The sequence below is a fragment of the Octopus sinensis genome, linkage group LG7, assembly GCF_006345805.1.
Source record: "Octopus sinensis linkage group LG7, ASM634580v1, whole genome shotgun sequence".
Lineage (NCBI taxonomy): Eukaryota > Metazoa > Mollusca > Cephalopoda > Octopoda > Octopodidae > Octopus > Octopus sinensis.
The window spans coordinates 24,535,459-24,554,783 of record NC_043003.1 but is presented as its reverse complement, the minus strand read 5'-3'; the positions used below and the strand labels follow the sequence as shown (position 1 = coordinate 24,554,783).

The following is a 19,325-nucleotide window of genomic DNA, read 5'->3' as shown; positions in this document are numbered from 1 at the left end:
TCTGCGAGCGAGTACCACCGCCCGCGTGTATCTACTCACTATAAACTATAGGAAATCAAATCATTATAATATTGATTTTCTTTATTAAGTAAATCTACAACGGGTAGTCGGAAACTCCCCTAGCTTAATAATATACACTAGTTACATAAATTTTCAGAGTATGACCGTGTAGATTAATTTATAAGATAAACAAATAAATAATGCGGAAAACTAGTACAATATATTTATCCAAATTTATACAAATTATCAGTTTAAACAAAAATATCCAAGAAAACTCGAAAGATTTTCTTCAATCGCCGAATACCAATGTAAAATCAAATACGTGGAAATGAGACACACATTTAGATGTGTGTGTATGTATGTATATATATATATATATGTGTATATATATATATGGGGTATTTTTGATTAACCAAATTAGAAACGACTCTAAACCAGTGTGATATATGACGAATTCCTTTCACGTGTCAACCACTACAGAGGAAGTGGTCGTGTTTGGCAATCTGTCTTTTCGATGACAAGAAAGGTATGGGAAGGAAGGAAAGAATATCCATAGAACAGATGAATATTTTAGAAAAAAATCTGACAAATAACATTTTCCAAGAGAATAAATTGTCGAAATTGCCGAGTTAACATATTTCAAGATCACCTTACAGTTATACGAAGAATAGAGGCAAACAGACTTAATAGCTTCAGTTTAATTTTTTTTTGAAGAATATTTAATAAAAGAGAAAATAAAACCCTTCCAGATGTTAGTGATTGTTCGATTTAATTTGGAATAACGGGTAAATAAACATAGTTCGCTAAGATAGATAGAAACGTGTTCTAACATCTGGTGCAACTGAAAGGTAAGTTTGTGTTGCTTTCGATTTTGTTAACAGGCGAGTGCTTTCCCCCACCGTCACACATCCTACCTACCTACCTACCTACAGAAGACAACAGAACAAATCGACTGTATGGGAGACATTGATGTAATATGTTCACAAGGAAATACAGATATAGATGGATCACAGTAGCATATTTAAAGGATCAAATTAATTATAATAAACCTCAAACGATAGTAAGAACAATATTGAATAAAAAAAAAAAGCTTTGTTTAACCCATTAACTATCAATGAATGGCCGGATTATGTGGGTGGTGTGCTTAAGTAGAAAAAAAAAGGAAATTCAGAAAAAGAGCGGAAAATAATAGGTTCATGTGGTTTAGATTAGAAATCTGTTGCTTTGATTGTAAGTAAATCTAGCTCCGGGGGAGTTCAGATACATCTTGTAGGTCTATAACCACGGGATCTTTAATTTCTTTCTTTCTTTTATCTGCACGCCTACGATCTTTACATGTAATTTGTTAAAAAGTGTTTATCATTTCAGAACTAGGATAGCGGAAAGAAAAAAAAAAAAAATCAGAGTAACAAATAGAATTTATTTGTTTCACATCTAACAAGAAGAAATCTACAGTTAAATATATATAACAAAACGATTTAAAAACAATGATGAAATATTTAAAAAACATCTTACAGTATTTCCATCCTTTATACGGAGATCTTTCAAGACTCTTCTGGTTCGCGGACTAGCCATTGTGGCAGGTGAATTTAAACTAATCACAGCTAGAATAAAATGTTACAAACTAAAACAGCTTTCCTAAGCAGTGGCATAAACTAAATAAAACAGCAAAAACAGACATTTAAACAGCAAGGAAATCGCGAAGCCGCCTGCCACACTCACTGCTACATTTGCTGAGCTGTCAACGTCGAAATCACAATGTACACTTAGCAAAGCTAGTTGCAAAATATTCGCCTTACACATTTCATAATTTTAATTAGCTTGAAAAAATATATATGCATATTTAAATTTTATAAAACGTTTAAATTGATAATTATTTAAATGGCAAAGAAAATCAAAAGCAGCAGACTTTTATAAGTTGTATATATATGTATATGTATTATGTTAATTGTTACATGTGCGTGTGTTTATCTGTTGCTTAAAGTTTTCCAAGCACTGGATATTTTCTGTACGTGGAATTTTTAAAGCAACAGAACAGGTTTAATTTCAAAATGATTTAAATTAAATAAATTAAAACCATTTTCATTCCATGACATTTTTTGTTTTGAAATGGTTATTCTAATAATTTCTATTTAGTCCTTATTATAAAATGACACAATTTTAAGGACAATTAGGAAAGTTTTTATATTTTCTACCACAGAATAAACGAGAATGCGATATTTATTTTCTCTGAAATTAAAAATTCTTTCGATAAAATACTTTCTTCATAATTTCCTTTTAAATATTTTTTTCATCTGATATGTAGTAGAAAATAAAAGTGAAAACACCAAAACTGAATCAAACGGTAGATTAAACTATATATACACATGTATATATGTGTGTGAAAATGTGGCTTTTACGAAACTAAGGCTATGCCAATTAACGAACGACACTTTTTGTCTTGAGCGGTTGTTTGTTATTCACATGTGCCACAGCTTATCTGGAGTTTATTATTACCATTATCATCCTATATGTATAACTATTTCACTTCCATACCGGCGGGTATTTAGGTTTTTACCATGCAGAAATCGAAGAAAGAATCCAAGACCGAGCCACCACGGCAATTTAAACTATGTATGTATTCAACTAGATATATCAGTAACAAGCACTGTAGTAAAATCCAATTATGAAAATAAATCTACAGAGATACGTGTATAATGCATACATCTTAAATAATCACGATGTTTAGTATCTGTTTGTAAACTGGTCGACGTAACAAGACGTGCATGCATCGAGTATAATTTTCATTATGTTTTATGTTATAACTAAGCATTGTGATTCAAAAACCTCAAATGTTGCTCGATGTAAGGGTTACCTGATCAAAAATTTCCAGTATGATAACCCATACTGTATATTTGTAATTATTTGATTAAATACACATAAAATCGAAAGCATAAACAAAGTACATCTATAGTTAAAGCATTTTATCAATATACATAGGATTCAACTAGAGTGTTTTCTGCAGTGTTTTCGTCTTCCCCTTCATGTGTATTCTCAGTTTTGAATCTTAACTGTTTTGCTGCTTTCCTTCTCGTCAAATCATACACTTTATCATGAGTCTGTATCATTGACTATAGATCACATTTGCAATCTTCTTGTTTACTATTTTACATTAAGCTTGCGTCTCGAGACAAGTTTTGAAGTTGTAGCGAAGCTGATATCCTCACTGTTTGGGAGATATATTAGAAATGATCTCGTGTTAGATAACACGAGATCATTTCTAATATATCTCCCAAACAGTGAGGATATCAGCTATGCTACAAAGTTATAGTAAATTACAAACAATTTAACACCCTTCTATACTCTGTTTTTCATAAAAACAAGGTCTAAGTCGAGGGGCACACTTGTGTAGTTATGCGTATATACTTAAGTTGATAGAGAGAAAGAATGCCGATAATCTATCAATCTAATGATAAACTCTCAACGGAAACAGCTGTTTCCGCGTGTGCCCTGCATAGTTCATCAACTTAATCTGTTTGGTCAAGGGGTATTTTTAATCTCTTGTGATTTATCAGTAATATCTGATGTTGAAGTAATCATTCCTTTCAGAATAACACAGGAGTGGATGTGTGGTAAGTAGCTTGCTAACCAACCGCATGGTTCCGGGTTCAGTCCCACTGCGTGGCACCTTGGGCAAGTGTCTTCTGCTATAGCCCTGGGCCGACCAATGCCTTGTGAGTGGATTTGGTAGACGGAAACTGAAAGAAGCCTATCGTATATATGTATATATATATATATATATATATATATATATATATATATATATATATATATATTATATATATATATATGTGTGTGTTTGTTCCCCTAGCATTGCTTGACAACCGATGCTGGTGTGTTTACGTCCCCGTCACTTAGCGGTTCGGAAAAAGAGACCGATAGAATAAGTACTGGGCTTACAAAGAATAAGTCCCGGGGTCGATTTGCTCGACTAAAGGCGGTGCTCCAGCATGGCCGCAGTCAAATGACTGAAACAAGTAAAAGAGAGTAAAGAGAGCATTACTGACGCGATCGTTTGTGCTTTAGTTGAAAGAATCCAAACTTTGACGACATTATTCTTGTTTACATTTGTCGTGTAATTTGATTATTCAGCACGGAGCCGGCTAATAAACTTCCACTGCACTACTTAGAGACAGATATGCTCTGTTGTATACTCTTTCATTATCCATAAACTCAAGCTGCTAAGTGTTTGAATAATTGATCAATAACTAATTAATGTTATTCATGTTGTTGATGGAGCGGCCACTCCTCATGTGCAAATCATGTTGATCTTTCTCACTTTTTTGTATTAGTGGGTGGTAGAATAGGTAGACCACCACATTTAATTAAACAAGTTTACTCTCTGTAAAGTTCCGAGTTCGAATCCCAACGAGGTCGATTTTGCCTTTCTTCCCCTCTGGAAGTCAGTAAATAAATACTAATAAAGTACTGAGATGTAATCCATTATGTTTTGCTATGTGCTCTCAAAATCTGGAAAAATAAACATCTAAGATATTGGTACTATTTAAGAAGAGTGATCCCGGTGCGCGCACTCGCGCATCCGCGGTAGCTAGTCGTGACCAATCATTCCTACAACGACTACCTAGCAAAGTAAATAAAACACAAAATAAATAATTTTTTTACACAAGTGAATACGTTTTTTAAAACAGTAAATAAAACACAAAGTAAGGATCGACTAGTCACGACTAGCCAACGCGGACGCGCGAGTGCGCGCATCGGGACCACTCTTCTTAAATAGTACCAAGATATTTTGTCGTATGCAGAAACTGCAGTAGCTACTTGAAGATATTGCAAGCTTTTCTGATGGTCACTAAAGCTATTGCAATTTTGGAAACCCTTTTGTATCTTTAGTAGGTATCTCAGTGTCACAAGCATTCCCCCCACTTTGCTTGACTAGAGCAGCAAAGACTGAATTAGTTTTCACCTGCAGAATGGTTCCATCTGTGGTGTCATATCAACCATAACCTTCTTGAACTGGTTTCAGCTGCCATGGCTAGCGGTGCCATCATAGCATAGATCATCTTGGATATTTTTGTACCTGGTGAGGCTCATCTCTCACTTGGTCTGACTGTGACTCTATGGCTGATTTCTTCCAGAAAGAGAGGTGGGAGGGAAGAATTTATCCTAGTAGTGGAGTGGTACTTTATTTATAAACCTTAAAAGCATGATGGGCAAAGTTGACCTTGGTGGTATTTGAACACACCTGGAATGAATACTGTGAGACAATGTACCTGACACTGATTCGCTACCTTATAAATCATCGTTAATATCTCTTGGTATTTGTGGTCTTGTCTTTATGTTAGAAATTTTTCTTCTTGTTACAAACTGTTTTTTTTTAATATATACAACTAAAACAAAACAAAAAAATCATTATGATAGACACAAGAGTGGCTATGTGGTAAGTAGCTTGCTTACCAACCACATGGTTCCAGGTTCAGTCCCACTGCGTGGCACCTTGGGCAAGTGTCTTCTACTATAGCCTCAGGCTGACCAAAGCCTTGTGACTGGATTTGGTAGACGGAAACTGAAGGAAGCCTGTCGTATATATGTATTTATATATATGTTTGTGTGTCTGTGTTTGTCCCGCCACCATCGCTTGATAACCGATGGTCGTGTGTTTACGTCCCCGTAACAACATAAGTACTAGGCTTACAAAGACTAAGTCCTGGGGTCGATTTGCTTGACAAAAAGCGGTGCTCCAGCATGACCGCAGTCAAATGACTGAAACAAGTAAAAGAGTGAAGATTGTATCATCATCATATATCTATTTTCTACGCCTACATAGGTTGGATGGTTTGACAGGAGCTGGCAAGCCGGAGATCCGCATCAGGCTCCACTTGTCTGTTTTAGCATGGTTTCTACAGCTGGATGCCCTTCCAAATGCCAGCCACTTTGCAAAGTGTACTGAGTGCTTTTTACGTGGCATCGGCATGTGATTTTTTTTCATGGAACCAGCACCAGCCTATTAGTTGATAGAGGGAGAAAATTCTCAGAATTCAGATGAAGGGCCTGTGCACCTCTAGACCAGATGCATGACCCCTTCCTCTAGACTAGGTGCACAATCCCTTTAGATCATTTACACAGCCTCTTCTCCAGACTAGATGCACAGCTGCTTCTTCCAGACTTTGTTCATAACTATTTCCTCCAGACTAGGTGCACAACTTTCAAATTTGCCTAAGCATAATTTATGGTCCTTATAAATGGGAAAAATCAAGTTGCAAATTGAAGAATTTATACTGTGATGGAGAAGTTTTTCTGACTTTCCTTCATCAGATGAAGTAGATGATAATGTTGATGATGAGGATGATGATGATGTTCTAGATAGCACAGAAGTGATGCTTCGACTATAGTTTTTCTCCATTTGTACATTCTTTCGACAGCAACATTGCGGGAATCTCAAAAGATTTTATTGCCCTTTTGTCTTTAGTTTTATAATCTGCTAGCAGTATTGCCTGGCTCGTGCGTTATATGCACGCGCGAATTAAGCTAAACTTGGATGAAGTTCAATCAAAATTCTATTATTTTGGTTTTAAAATCAAGCATTTAATGACCTCTATTTTTGCGCTTATGTGTTCCATTTCCTCAATAGGAAGTACGTAGAAGCGTTTCATAAATTTTTGTTGATCAAATAATTGCATTGTTGAATTATTCTTTTAGATCAGTATTTCTCAACGGGGATTTCAGGGGAGAGTTTCAGGGAGTCGTGATGATCAAAAATCCGGCCTCCTAAAATTTGGTTAAAGTGATTCAAACTGCAGACTCAACGCAAAATGGTCACATTTAATTCAAAGTGTTAAAAATGTTACGAAAACAATTGGTATGTGTTCACAAAGTCCAAATGATTAATACGAAAAAACCCTCCAGGCTACATCCCGAAAATTCATTTCTTTGTTGAATTTCTACAATGTTTACGGCGATTCGTTTTTATATCTTGATTTTTTATTTTTCATGCAATTTACGCATGCTTGCACGCGTGGTGAACACAGTTCACGTCAAACAGCTGACTGAGTAAAGTTCACTATTCAATGCATGGGATAAGGCCTAAACAAACACATTATCGATTTTTGCACTTGCGAGATGAATTTCGGAACAGAAATAACGCAGTTCAATTTTCATTTGCCTAAACTTTAAGTGACCCATTTTTGGTGGTTCTACGATTTGTTGGCTAGGAGGAGATGTGCCGGGAAGTTAAACACACAGACACATAAGTTGAGTTTTATATATATAGAAGTGAATTAAAACATCATTTTTTAAGTTTCTGTACTTAATTAAGGTGAAAATAAGTATAAAAATTACTTTTAAGGAGAAAAGATTTTTTTTTGCCTGCTTTGCAACCTTTTTCATTACTTAAGGGTCAAACACAATTGTGATTGTTTTAAAAAAAGTAATTCCAAATGTAGATAAGAAATGTTAATAGATGTTTCTAAAATTTCCCAATTAGTTTTTTTTTTAAAAAAAGGCTTTACATAAGACTGAATCCATAAAATTATATTCCAATATATTGATTTTTCCTTCAGCATCATATTTCTTTCAGAAGACTACAGGTTCTTCACTTCCACTGTAAATCAATGATGATGTTGATGATTCAAGCTTCACAATGTCTTTGAAATTGTATGTAAAGTCAATGTTTAGCTATGTCTGGAACAATCCATTTCAATATTTTTTTATTTCTCTATTTCTTCTACAGCTCACCAAACCTTATGCATCACAGGGATTAACTTTGAAACTCAGTCTCTCATTGTAAGTTCTCCCTTGTTTTTTTTTTTTCTTTTTATTCTAATTATTTGTTTAAAGACAGTGGATTGGCAGAATCGTTAGAGCATCAAACAAAATGCCTTGTGTTATTTTATCGGACACTTTATGTTTTAAGTTCAAATCCCATGATGATCAACTTTGACTTTTATCCTTTTGGGGTTTGATAAAATAAAGTACCAGTTAAGTACTTGGTCGACAGTATTGACTAAATTCCCTCCCTTCAAAATTGCTGGCATTGTGTTTAATTCAGAAGCAATTATTTATTTAATCCTTTGTTATTTAAATTGTCAAATGTAATGCTTATTTTTTTACATCATTTCTGACTTATCATGCATTATCTTTTAGCTTCGAGATTTTGATGATTTCCTGCACCAGCTTCACATAGCAGCCCCAGACCATCCAAAGTGCCTTGGATCGCAGGATGGCCTGCTATGCTTACCTTGGATCGTAGGGTGACCTGCTGTGCTTGAGGAGACCTATTGAGTCGAGTATATCAACATCAAAATAAAAATCAAATGGAAATCGTAGTTGTGATACCCGTGCCAGTGGCACGTAAAAAGTACCGTCCGAATGTGGCCAATGCCAGCGCCACCTTCACTGGCTTCTGTGCTGGTGGCATGTAAAAAGCACCAACCAATTGTGGCCGTTGCCAGCCTCCCCTGGCACCTGTGCCAGTGGCACATAAAAAGCACCCACTACACTCACGGAGTGGTTGGCATTAGGAAGGGCATCCAGCTGTAGAAACACTGCCAGATCTAGAGCCTGGTGCAGCCTCCTGGCTTCCCAGACCCATGCTAGCATGGAAAACGGATGGTAAATGATGATGATGATGATGATTGTTTATTTTTAGAATGACATTGTAGGGAAGGTATGAGAAGTTTGACATGGCCAGTTTGAATGTAAAACAGGTAGAATACTTTGACCAGGTTAGGCTAGCATAACCCTTTGGTGTTTAAGCCGGTCATATCTGTCCCAAATGTTCTACCTGTTTTAAGTTCAAACCAGCCAGATCTGGCCTCTCACACCTATCCTACAATGTCATTCTAAAAGCAAACAATTACATCATTCAAAATGCATGATAAACCCAAAACAGTATAACTAAATAAGCATTACTTTTGACAGAATAGTCTGAATGCTAAAAAATTAAGGGCAGCAGATTGGCTTAGTCAATTACAGCTTCAGAAAAAAAAATGATTTGCTTTATTTGTTCCTGCTCTTTACATTTTGAGTTCATATCCTGCCAAAGTCAACTTGCTTTTCAGTCTTTTGGTATCAGTGAAAATAAAGTAACAGTCAAGTACTGGAGTTATTTTCATTGGCCAAAAACATTTCCAGCCTTATGTTAGAAATGCTTAATTTTATTTAATCTTTTTGTTACCATGCCGGTGGCATGTAAGAGAACCTTTCGAACGTGGCCATTACCAGCGCTGCCCTGACTGGCCTCGTGCCAGTGGCACGTAAAAAGCACCATCCGTTCGTGGCCATTGCCAGCTTCGCCTGGCCCCTGTGCCGGTGGCATGTAAAAAGCACCCACTACACACACGGAGTGGTTGGCGTTAGGAAGGGCATCCAGCCGTAGAAACATTGCCAGATCAGACTGAGCCTGGTGCAGCCTTCTGGCTTCCCAGACCCCAGTTGAACCGTCCAACCCATGCTAGCATGGAAAGCAGACGCTAAACGATGTTACCATATTACCATTAAAATACATTGCTTTGTTTTAATTAATTTTGAAAATAACGAAGAATTTAGTAAAATAATCTTGTTATTATTAAACTGGTTAACATGAAAATTTGATGGAAGGTTTTGATTTACATTAGTTTAAAACAGAGAAAGTTTGTATTATAGAAACCAATGGTGTTCTCAGGCAGATTGGTATCAAAATTGTTGAATATTAAACTGGTGTTCGGTACAATATATTAACCCTTTTGTTACCAACCCGGCTGAAATCAGCTCTGGCTCTGAGTACAAATGTCTTGTTTTCATAAGATTTGAATTAAAATCATCTTTCACCAAACCTTAGTCACAATTTATGCTTCTAACACTAGCTGAATGATAACCAAGTTATTTTACTAAATTCTTTGTTATATTTAAAGTAACTGAAACACAGAGCATCTCAAAATAAATACAATAAATAAAGGGTTAACATGAAGTTTTGAGGGAAGGTTTTAATTTAGATAACTTTTAAACAGAAAGTTTATATCCTAGAATCAAGGCCGTCTCAGACAAGTTAGCATCAAAAGAGTTAAATATTGTTTTTACATTTCTATTGAAGTATTGCAGTCCCAAAGAGTGACATGTCAGCTTCTTGAATGAGCAATCATGGTTTTGTTGTTACGGTTGTTAAATCTCAGGTCAGATCTGAATGAGCAGTCCTATGACCTAAAGCCTTCTAGCTTTGAATTTCCCATCTTTTCCCTATATGCTAGACACCCGGGACCATGTTATTCAATATGTCCTTTTCCTAGACAATAAATTGTGATTCAAAGGATTCTTGACTGCTATTGTTAGCAAGTAGTATGACCATGTAGAGCTGGTGAATTCCTAAAAACTAATCCAGCCCAGAGAAAGCTTTTATCTGCTGGCATCTTGCTCTCCTGCCTTCTCTGCTTCTTCACATTCATTACCCATATCTTACATAAATCAAAGCATTTTTATACAGATTCTAATCTGGGGAATAAGGTAAAAAAAACCCTGTTACCAGAACCTTCAGGGTATATGATCTCACATCTCATTTAACCACTAGCTCATTATCTTATCTATTGAACCCTATCTTACCTCTGTAGTTAAGTTACATCATGTCATGTTATTTTCATATCCTTTCATTCTGTTATAAACTTACAATACAACCTTTTAAAACATCTTTGTTTCCTTTTCTTTTCAGGGTTATGTCGAACTGACCCTCCATCCCCTGAAGCCTGATGTCTATTGTGTTAAACTTAACAGTTCACAGAGTAGTATCCTTTAAACAATAAGCTCAAACAGCCATGACAACATTTGTGACACTTATCTTTTCTTACTAATTTTGTCCCCTATACTGTGTTGCAGGAACAAAATTTGCTTAGTGGGTACATACTCAGTTTTTCAGGAGGAGGTTCAAAGCATTTTCATTACACCAACAAAATTTTAGGGAGTGCACTTGCACCTCCAGTTCCTGAGCCTTCACGGATCTTTTCGGTTTGAACGGCAGTTTTTAACATAATTTCTAGGTAACTAAAAAATTTTAAACTTCGTATACTGGTAGAATATGTTTATAAAACATCTTTTTCTCTTGGCTTTATTGAGAAAATTCTATAGTTTGTAAGATATTTGTTGTTTTTTTTGTTCAATTTCTGAAATTTCAACCAATCAATGATGTGTATTGAGGTAAAAAACATTCTGTGCTGTGTGAATATGTCCCTTGTTCAAGAAACAAATTGGGTTTATTTACATTTGTGAAGAAAAAAGATACCCTAACCCTAAAACAGATTGAAATGCAATAGATTGATACAAGGGTCATAATTATGGGTGACAATTTCATATGACACCGCTAGAAAAAACTGCCGTTCAAACTGAAAAGATCCACATTCACAGATAAGTTACATTTTTCTTTCGCTCCAAAACAACAGGTCCAAATAACAGCATGCTTCTTAGTTACTAAACCTTAGTCTGGGTTTAAAATTTGTAAATTTACATAGATATATACACCCCACTGGTAGCAATTGAATATTTCAGTCATATCACTATATATTCAATATGAATATCAGTATTGTAAACGAATATACATTGATGACATCACGTGTGGAAACAAACATGACTGCTTGGGCAGAATTTGATTCTACCCCAGAACAAATGTGCTTGTGATGACTTGCAGTCCCATGAATTTATATAAATATATACATGCATTGATACAGGTGTGACTGTGTGGTTTAAAAGTTTGCTTCCCAACCATGAGGTTTCATGGTCCCTGTGGCTAGATGCTGTTCCTTTCACCAACCTTCATTTGTTTCCAAGCAAGGTAATATTTCCCCGAGGCCAGACATGTTTTCTACTGAAGGTTTGAAACAGAAAACATCACTTCTATGCTATGTTATCTGTTTCTGTGATTGTGAGTCTCATTCACAGCTATCCTGTGATGTCAAGACAAAGGCACAAGCACACACACACACACACACACACACACACAACACACACACACACAACACACACACACACATGCTCATATACAGCAGGTTTCTTTCAGTTTCTGCTTATCAGATCCACTCACAAGGTTTTAGACAACCTTGGCCATAGTAGAAGGTACTTGCCCAAGGTACCATGCAGTGGGACTGAACCTGAACCAACATACGATCCAACCCTTACTAGCATGGGAAAATAGATTGTTAAACAAATAAATATTTGACAAGCTGGCTTCTACACAACTTCCCATTTACTGAATTCTATTCACAAGGCTTTGGTCAACTGGAAGCTATGGTAAGAAAAATGATTATCCAACATGCTGTGTAATGGAATTGAACCCAAAACTTTGTGCTTAAGAAGTTTGCTTTGCACACAACCATGCTTGTTATCAATTGGCAGACTACTTGTCTTTCCTCCAATGAATCATACATTCTTCTTAGCACATTCTTTAAAACACAAAGTCTGAAATTTAAGAAAAAAACTGTTTATCTTCTTTAACATTACACAGAAATCTATCGTGTCTGCATTGATGAGCAGTGGGATGCTACATTCTTTTATAATGACCCAACATTGGAGATATGTCAAGGTGACGCCAAACAGTAAGTTGTTATCATCATCATTGTTTTAATACTCACTTTTCCATGCTTGCTTGAGTCAGACAAATTTTTATTTTGGTTAAAATTGATTTGTTGTTTCATTGTTTTATTCTCTTCAAAAGCAGCAACTTGGCAGAACTTGTTAGAATATTGGGAAAAATGTCTCGCAGTATTGATTCTATGTGGATGGCGAGCTGGCAGAACTGTTAGCACACCAGACAAAATGCTTAGTGACATTTTGTCCATCTTTACATTCTGAGTTCAAATTCTGCTGAGATTGACTTTGCCTTTCATTCTTTTGGCGGGGTCAATAAAGTAAGTACCAGTTGAGCACTGGGCACGATGTAATCAACTAAACCTTTCCCCTGAAATTGCTGGCCTTGTGCCAAATTTTGAAATCAGTATTTGTTCTACATCTTTACATTCTGAGTTCAAATCCTGCTTAGGTTAGCTCTGCATTTCATACCTCTGAGATCTGCCTTCCATGCTGACATGGGTTAGATAGTTTGACAGCAGCTGACCAGTTGAAAAATGCACCAGGCTTCTGTGTCTGTTTTGGCATGATTTTCATGGCTGGGTGTCCCTCCTAACACCAACCACCCAGCAGAATGGACAATGAATTAAATTTGAATTAATTATGAATTAAATGTTTTATGATATTATTGTAAATTTTGAATATTGTAAAAAAATATCTGCTCTGTTTCAGAAGAAACTTGGAATTTTTCCAACGAAGCCATTTGTCTGTGATGAATTCCATTGACCCAGACGCAGGAAATGGTGAAATACTTATCAAGTTGCCACCAGAAGCTCTGAATTTAGTCCAAGGTTAGTAATGAGAGTGTAACAAAGTTTCAGTCACTTTATTGCTGTTTACACTCCTACTACACTTTCACCATATCACATCATCATCATCGACTTAAATCTTAAGACAACAGACATGGTAACAGGAATGGTTGTGGGATTAGGAAGTTTGTTTCATGGCTTCATGACTACATGGGTTCAGGTTCAATCCCACTGTGACCCCTTGAGCAGTGCTGGTGACATGTAAAAAGCACCATCCAAACGTGGCCGATGCCAGTACCGCCTTGACTGGCTTCTGTGCCGGTAGCATGTAAAAAGCACCAACTGATCGTGGCCGCTGGCACCTGTGCCAGTGGTACATAAAAAGCACCCACTACACTCATGGAGTGGTTGGCGATAGTATGGGCATCCAGCTGTAGAAACACTGTCAGATCAGACTGGAGCCTGGTGCAGCCTTCTGGCTTCCCAGACTCCCGTTGAACCGTCCAACCTGTGCTAGCACGGAAAACGGATGTTAAACGATGATGATAATGATGACCATAGCTTTGGACTGTGAGAAAGATTTTGTAGGCAAAACCCCTTTCATTTATTTATCTCTCACTTTCATCATTATTTCATTTAGTGTCCATTTTCCATGCTGCCATGGGTTAGACAGTTCGACTGGAACTGGCAAGCCGGAAAGCTGTACCAGGCTCGTCTGATTTTAGATTAGTTTTTACAGCTGAATGCCCTTCCTAATGCCAACCACTCCAAGAGTGTAGTGGGTACCTTTTACATGTCACTATCATGAGTGCCTTTATTTGTCACCAGTATAGCTCCCTTTTATGTATCACCGGCCTGGGTCGCTTTTATGTGTCATGTTTATTTATCAAGAATAACATTTACATTTATATTTTTCTCAAACTGTGTCTCTCTATATAGCTGATGTAAAGGTTGGGTGATTTCTTCAGTCATACTTTACATCATATAGATGAAGTTGGGAGAAGGAAAGAGAGTAAAAGAGAGATACAGAGAGAATTAACGTAAAAGGTGCAGAATGAGTGCATACACTAGGCAGGCAATGAGTAAAGGAATACTGTGTGCATGCATGCACACTCACACAGTGAGAGAAAAAAGTCATAGACACAGAGGAGAAGGAATAAATGGCAGAGCAGTTACTGTGGGGAGATCAAATTTTTCAGAAACAGGTTCTTGATAGAGTAGATGGTGATTATGTTCTTAACTCTTTACTCTTTTACTTGTTTCAGTCATTTGACTGCGGCCATGCTGGAGCACCGCCTTTAGTCGAGCAAATCGACCCCTGGACTTATTCTTCGTAAGCCTAGTACTTATTCTATCGGTCTCTTTTGCCGAACTGCTAAGTTACGGGAACGTAAACACATCAGCATCAGTTGTTAAGCATTGTTGGCGGGAACAAGCACAGACACACAAAAACACACACACACACATATATATACATATACATATATACGATGGGCTTCTTTCAGTTTCCGTCTACCAAATCCATTCACAAGGCTTTGGTTGGCCTGAGGCTGTAGTAGAAGACACTTGCCCAAGGTGCCACATAGTGGGACTGAACCCGGAACTATGTGGTTCGTAAGCAAGCTACTTACCACACAGCCACTCCTATGCCTGTATTATTTTCAACTATATTTGTGATTGTTTTGCTTTATTCTTTTTTTCAGAGCTAAAACCTATTCGAATTTGTGTAGAATTTTCCATAGAAAAACCAGATGCTGGTATCCATTTTGTGGTTCCAGATATGGAAGGAAATTTGGGTGAAAAAGCAGCTCACATGTTTACATATGGTACTGAGAATTCTTCAAGGTGAATTTAATTTCTCTGTCTTTCTTTTTTGTGTATCTGTGTATGCAATAGTAAATATCTTGTTAGCATTAGTGCTTGTTGATAATGGTACCAATTTAAGTCTATATTTGGTATCATGGGTGGTAGTACCTATTTTGTTGTATTCTTGTGTGTTTTGGAAAAAGTCCAATTGATTTACTCTTTACTCTCTTTTACACTTTTACTTGTTTCAGTGATGTGACTGGCCATGCTGGAGCACTGCCTTTAGTTGAACAAATCTACCCCAGGACTTATTCTTTGGAAGCCTAGTACTTATTCTATCGGTCTCTTTTGCCGAACCGCTAACTTACGGGGACGTAAACACACCAGCATCGGTTGTCAAGCGATGTTGGGGGTGGGGGAACACAGACACATAAACAAATACACACGCATACTTATATATTTACATATATACGACGGGCTTCTTTCAGTTTCCGTCTACCAAATCCACTCACAAGGCTTTGGTCGGTCCGAGGCTATAGTGGAAGACACTTGCCCAAGGTGTCACGCTGTGGGACTTAACCCGGAACGATGTGGTTCGTAAGCAAGCTACTTACCACACAACCACTCCTACTCCTATTATATATATATTATGTAGAAAACTGAAATGAAAACATTAAACCAAACAACACATTTGCATCATGCTTCTCAAGACCTACAAGTGACTGAGACCTTTATTGATATACATATCTTTGGTGTTATGCTGTACTTCAGAGGACATGTCAAGCCAAGCGAAGTTGTAGTTGTGGCAGATGCCAGTGTCACGTAACTGACACCAATGCCAGTGACACGTAAAAAGCACCCATTACCCTCTTGGGGTGGTTGGTATTAGGAAGGGCATCCAGCTGTAGAAACCATGCCAAATCAGATTGGAACCTGGTGCAACTCTCCAACTCACTAGTTTCAGGCAACCCATGCCAGCATGGAAAGCAGATGCTAAATGATGATGATGATGATGACATATATGTGTATATATATATACACACATATATATATTAGAAGGTTTGGAGGTGATGTACAGGTATTATATATTAGAAGAAATAAGGTACTCAGAAATAGATAGGTATTATATTTACAGATTTTTATTAATATGTCACATGTTTTTATAAATCATATATATTAGCGCTTGCATCTACTCTAGTAGACTTTTCAGATTTGAATTCAAATATATATATATATATATATATATATATATATATATATACATCAAAAATTAAAAATGTAAAGGGGAAAACATTCATTGATAAAAGATGATGTAACCTATGTCTAGCAGAGATATAGGTTACATTTATTCTATGTCTACACTTAACAAAGTAATGAGAAATGTCTGTATATGGTCTTTTAACTTGTTAAAAATAGTAGTGAATAGAGAGGCGAGTGAGTTGGGAATACTTGAGTAGAGATAGCACAAGACTAACCACCTTTGAGGGGTTGTGGTCACTATAGTAGGTAAAGAAAAACAGAGAGAGAGAGAGAGAGAGAGAGAGGGGTCAATGGTTGGATTGTGTTAGTGTGTTATTACATGCATGACCTAGGATATTAGTGTGTTTTGCCCAAGGTTCTACACAGCATAATTGAACCCGAAACCATGTGTTTGGGAAGCAAGTTTTTTAACCACACAACCATTCCCACACCTATAATTATATATATTCTTAATTCAATTCCAATTTTAGAAATTGTTTTGTGCCCCTTGACAACCTGCTAATATTTTAATGTTGTCTGCCATTTTCTGTTTTTTTAGATTGTGGTTCCCCTGCATTGATAGCTATAGCGAACCATGTACTTGGAAACTGGAATTCACTGTTGATCGCCTTCTAACTGCCGTGTCTTGCGGAGACTTAATAGAAATTGTGGCTACAAGTGATCGCAAGAACAAAACTTTCCATTATTTCTTGTCAACCCCTACCTCTGCCCCAAATATAGCCCTGGCCGTTGGGTAAGTGATTGGATGCTTTTCTTTTTTATTTTCTGTGTTATCTACTGGTGAGACTTCAACATTTAACTGCATGATTCTTGGCATCCCTATCTTGTTTATTTCATTAGTAAACCTTTAAACATTCCTACCCTATTCTTAGGTCTTTTACTCAATCGTTACCAGCATCGCTTTACTGACACCTGTGCTGGTGGCATGTGTAAAAAGATTCGAGCAAAGTCGTTGCCAGTACCGCCTGACTGGCCCCTGTGCTGGTGGCACGTAAAAGCACCCACTACACTCTCTGAGTGGTTGGCGTTAGGAAGGGCATCCAACTGCAGAAAATCTGCCAGATTAAGATTGGAGCCTGGTGCAGCCATATGGTTCGCCAGCCCTCATTCAAATTGTCCAACCCATGCTAGCATGAAAAGTGGACATTAAACGATGATGATGATATTCAGCTGGAAGAGGTACACTTCTTGTGCAATAAATGCTGGCCACTTCATCAATGTCTGGTCAAGATTTGGTTGAGTACTATGGAGGAAAGCCTGGTAGATACGGGCCTGGCCTGGGAATAGACTCATCATAGGTCTTGTAACTATGATGGGTGGAAATCTCTCATTGCTTGATGGTCCATGGGAAAAGGAAAGAAGTAAGACTGTCACTAAGGCATTAATGTCCAAGCAACTGTTGAAGGTTATGGCGTGTACACATCACAGGTTTACATGCTGGGGTCTCACTCTTTGAAAGAATACCATGTTAGTGGTGAGATTTTGTAAGTTGACCAATTCAAGTACCTTAGTGCCACCTTCATTATTACAGGCCAAAGCAAAGATAAGATAGATCTCTGCATCAACAGGGTACATGCTGTATTCTGTCATTTTTAAAGCTGGTTTTGATCTTAGCTGGAGATCAACACAGCCATAGCCACAAAAATTCATGTCTTCTGAATGCTTGTCCACACTATTTTGTTTTATGGCTGTGTAATATGGCTAACAAGAATGATGGACTTTGGCAAACTGCAAGTGTTTGACCAGTTATATACCTTTGCTGAATCCTCCGTGTTTATGTTTTAGATTTTGTATCATTCTGAAATTCATCATTATTATTTAGTTGATTCTCTTGAACAACCCTTTGTTGAAATGGGGCCTTCATTGGTTTAGTCATCATGGGATGAACTTATCTGTAATACAGTTGTGCCAGAGTCTCTTCCGGAATGGTATAAACAATAAGATGGGCAGCTGAAAACTGATATCTGATCTTGTGTTTCTCAGTAGCAGCAGCAGCATAATTATCATCACAATTAACCCTTTTGATACAAACCCACCTATGTCTGCCCTTCATCCGACAAGACAAACTTCTTGTTTTAACCTTTTTGATACTTACTCAGCTGACACCACCCTTGATTCTGTGATGCAAACTTCTTACATTATTTACAATTGACAGATATTTGTCTTCATCTTGTTTGTTGTTAACACAAGATGAGGACAAATATCCACCAAATGTAAATAATGTACATAATTCCTCATCTCTTATATATAGAACTGTGCAAACTTCTTGTTTAAAAGTGATCTAAATCAAAGAAAACTTCCTGTAAAATTTCATGTTAATTTATTTCAAACACCAACTTAATAATTACAAAGTTATTTTACTAAATTCTTCATCATTTTTACAAAATTAATTAAAACAAAGGGCCGTGTATTTCAATACAAATATGGAAATGAAAGGGTTAATTCTCATCATTTTCACATGATGACTTGCCCAATATATACCAGTTAAAGTTATGCCTACAAACTCCTAATATTTGCTCTGTTTAAGGCAGTGAGCTGGCAGAATCATTAGTACACTGAGGAAAATGCTTGGCAGCATTCTGTCTGTCATCGTGATTCTAAGTTCAAGTTCTGCTGTGGTCAACCTTGCCCTTCATTTTAAGTGCCAGTTGAGCACTGGAGTCGATGTAATTGACTTGCCACTTCCTTCAAAATTGCTGGCTTTGTGTGGGAATTTGAAATTAATATTTACTCTCTTATTTACTTACGGCAGCGAGCTGGCAGAAACGTTAGTACGCCGGGCGAGATGCTTAGCGGTATTTCCTCTGCCGTTACGTTCTGAGTTCTAATTCCGCCGAGGTCGACTTTACCTTTCATCCTTTCGGGGTCGATTAAATAAAGTACCAGTTACGCACTGGGGTCGGTGTAATCGACTTAGTCCGTTTGTCTGTC

At 37.0% G+C, this 19,325-nt stretch overlaps 2 protein-coding genes across 5 annotated transcripts in view; one reads left to right on the top strand and one right to left on the bottom strand.

Moving 5' to 3' along the window:
• LOC115214175 (ADP-ribosylation factor GTPase-activating protein 1-like) overlaps positions 1-1,773 on the bottom strand; it is a 243,056-nt gene extending 241,283 nt beyond the window's left edge. For 2 of the 3 annotated variants that reach the window (XM_029783263.2, XM_029783265.2), the window contains exon 1: positions 1,516-1,773. In XM_029783263.2, the coding sequence (XP_029639123.1) occupies positions 1,516-1,575 (60 nt within the window). In that variant the 5' untranslated portion in view covers positions 1,576-1,773. The remainder of the gene's footprint in view (positions 1-1,515) is intronic. The other variant, XM_029783264.2, reaches the window with a different exon arrangement.
• Positions 1,774-2,436: 663 nt separating this feature from the next.
• The window catches only part of LOC115214283 (transcription initiation factor TFIID subunit 2-like), a 67,266-nt gene continuing 50,377 nt past the window's right edge, over positions 2,437-19,325 (top strand). Inside the window, exons 1-7 of one of the 2 annotated variants that reach the window (XM_036504636.1) lie at positions 2,437-2,613; positions 7,727-7,779; positions 10,676-10,748; positions 12,458-12,548; positions 13,255-13,370; positions 15,032-15,173; positions 16,933-17,127. In XM_036504636.1, coding sequence (XP_036360529.1) covers positions 2,559-2,613; positions 7,727-7,779; positions 10,676-10,748; positions 12,458-12,548; positions 13,255-13,370; positions 15,032-15,173; positions 16,933-17,127 — 725 coding nt within the window. In that variant the 5' untranslated portion in view covers positions 2,437-2,558. Of the gene's footprint in view, positions 2,614-7,726; positions 7,780-10,675; positions 10,749-12,457; positions 12,549-13,251; positions 13,371-15,031; positions 15,174-16,932; positions 17,128-19,325 lie in introns of both variants that reach the window. The other variant, XM_029783429.2, reaches the window with a different exon arrangement.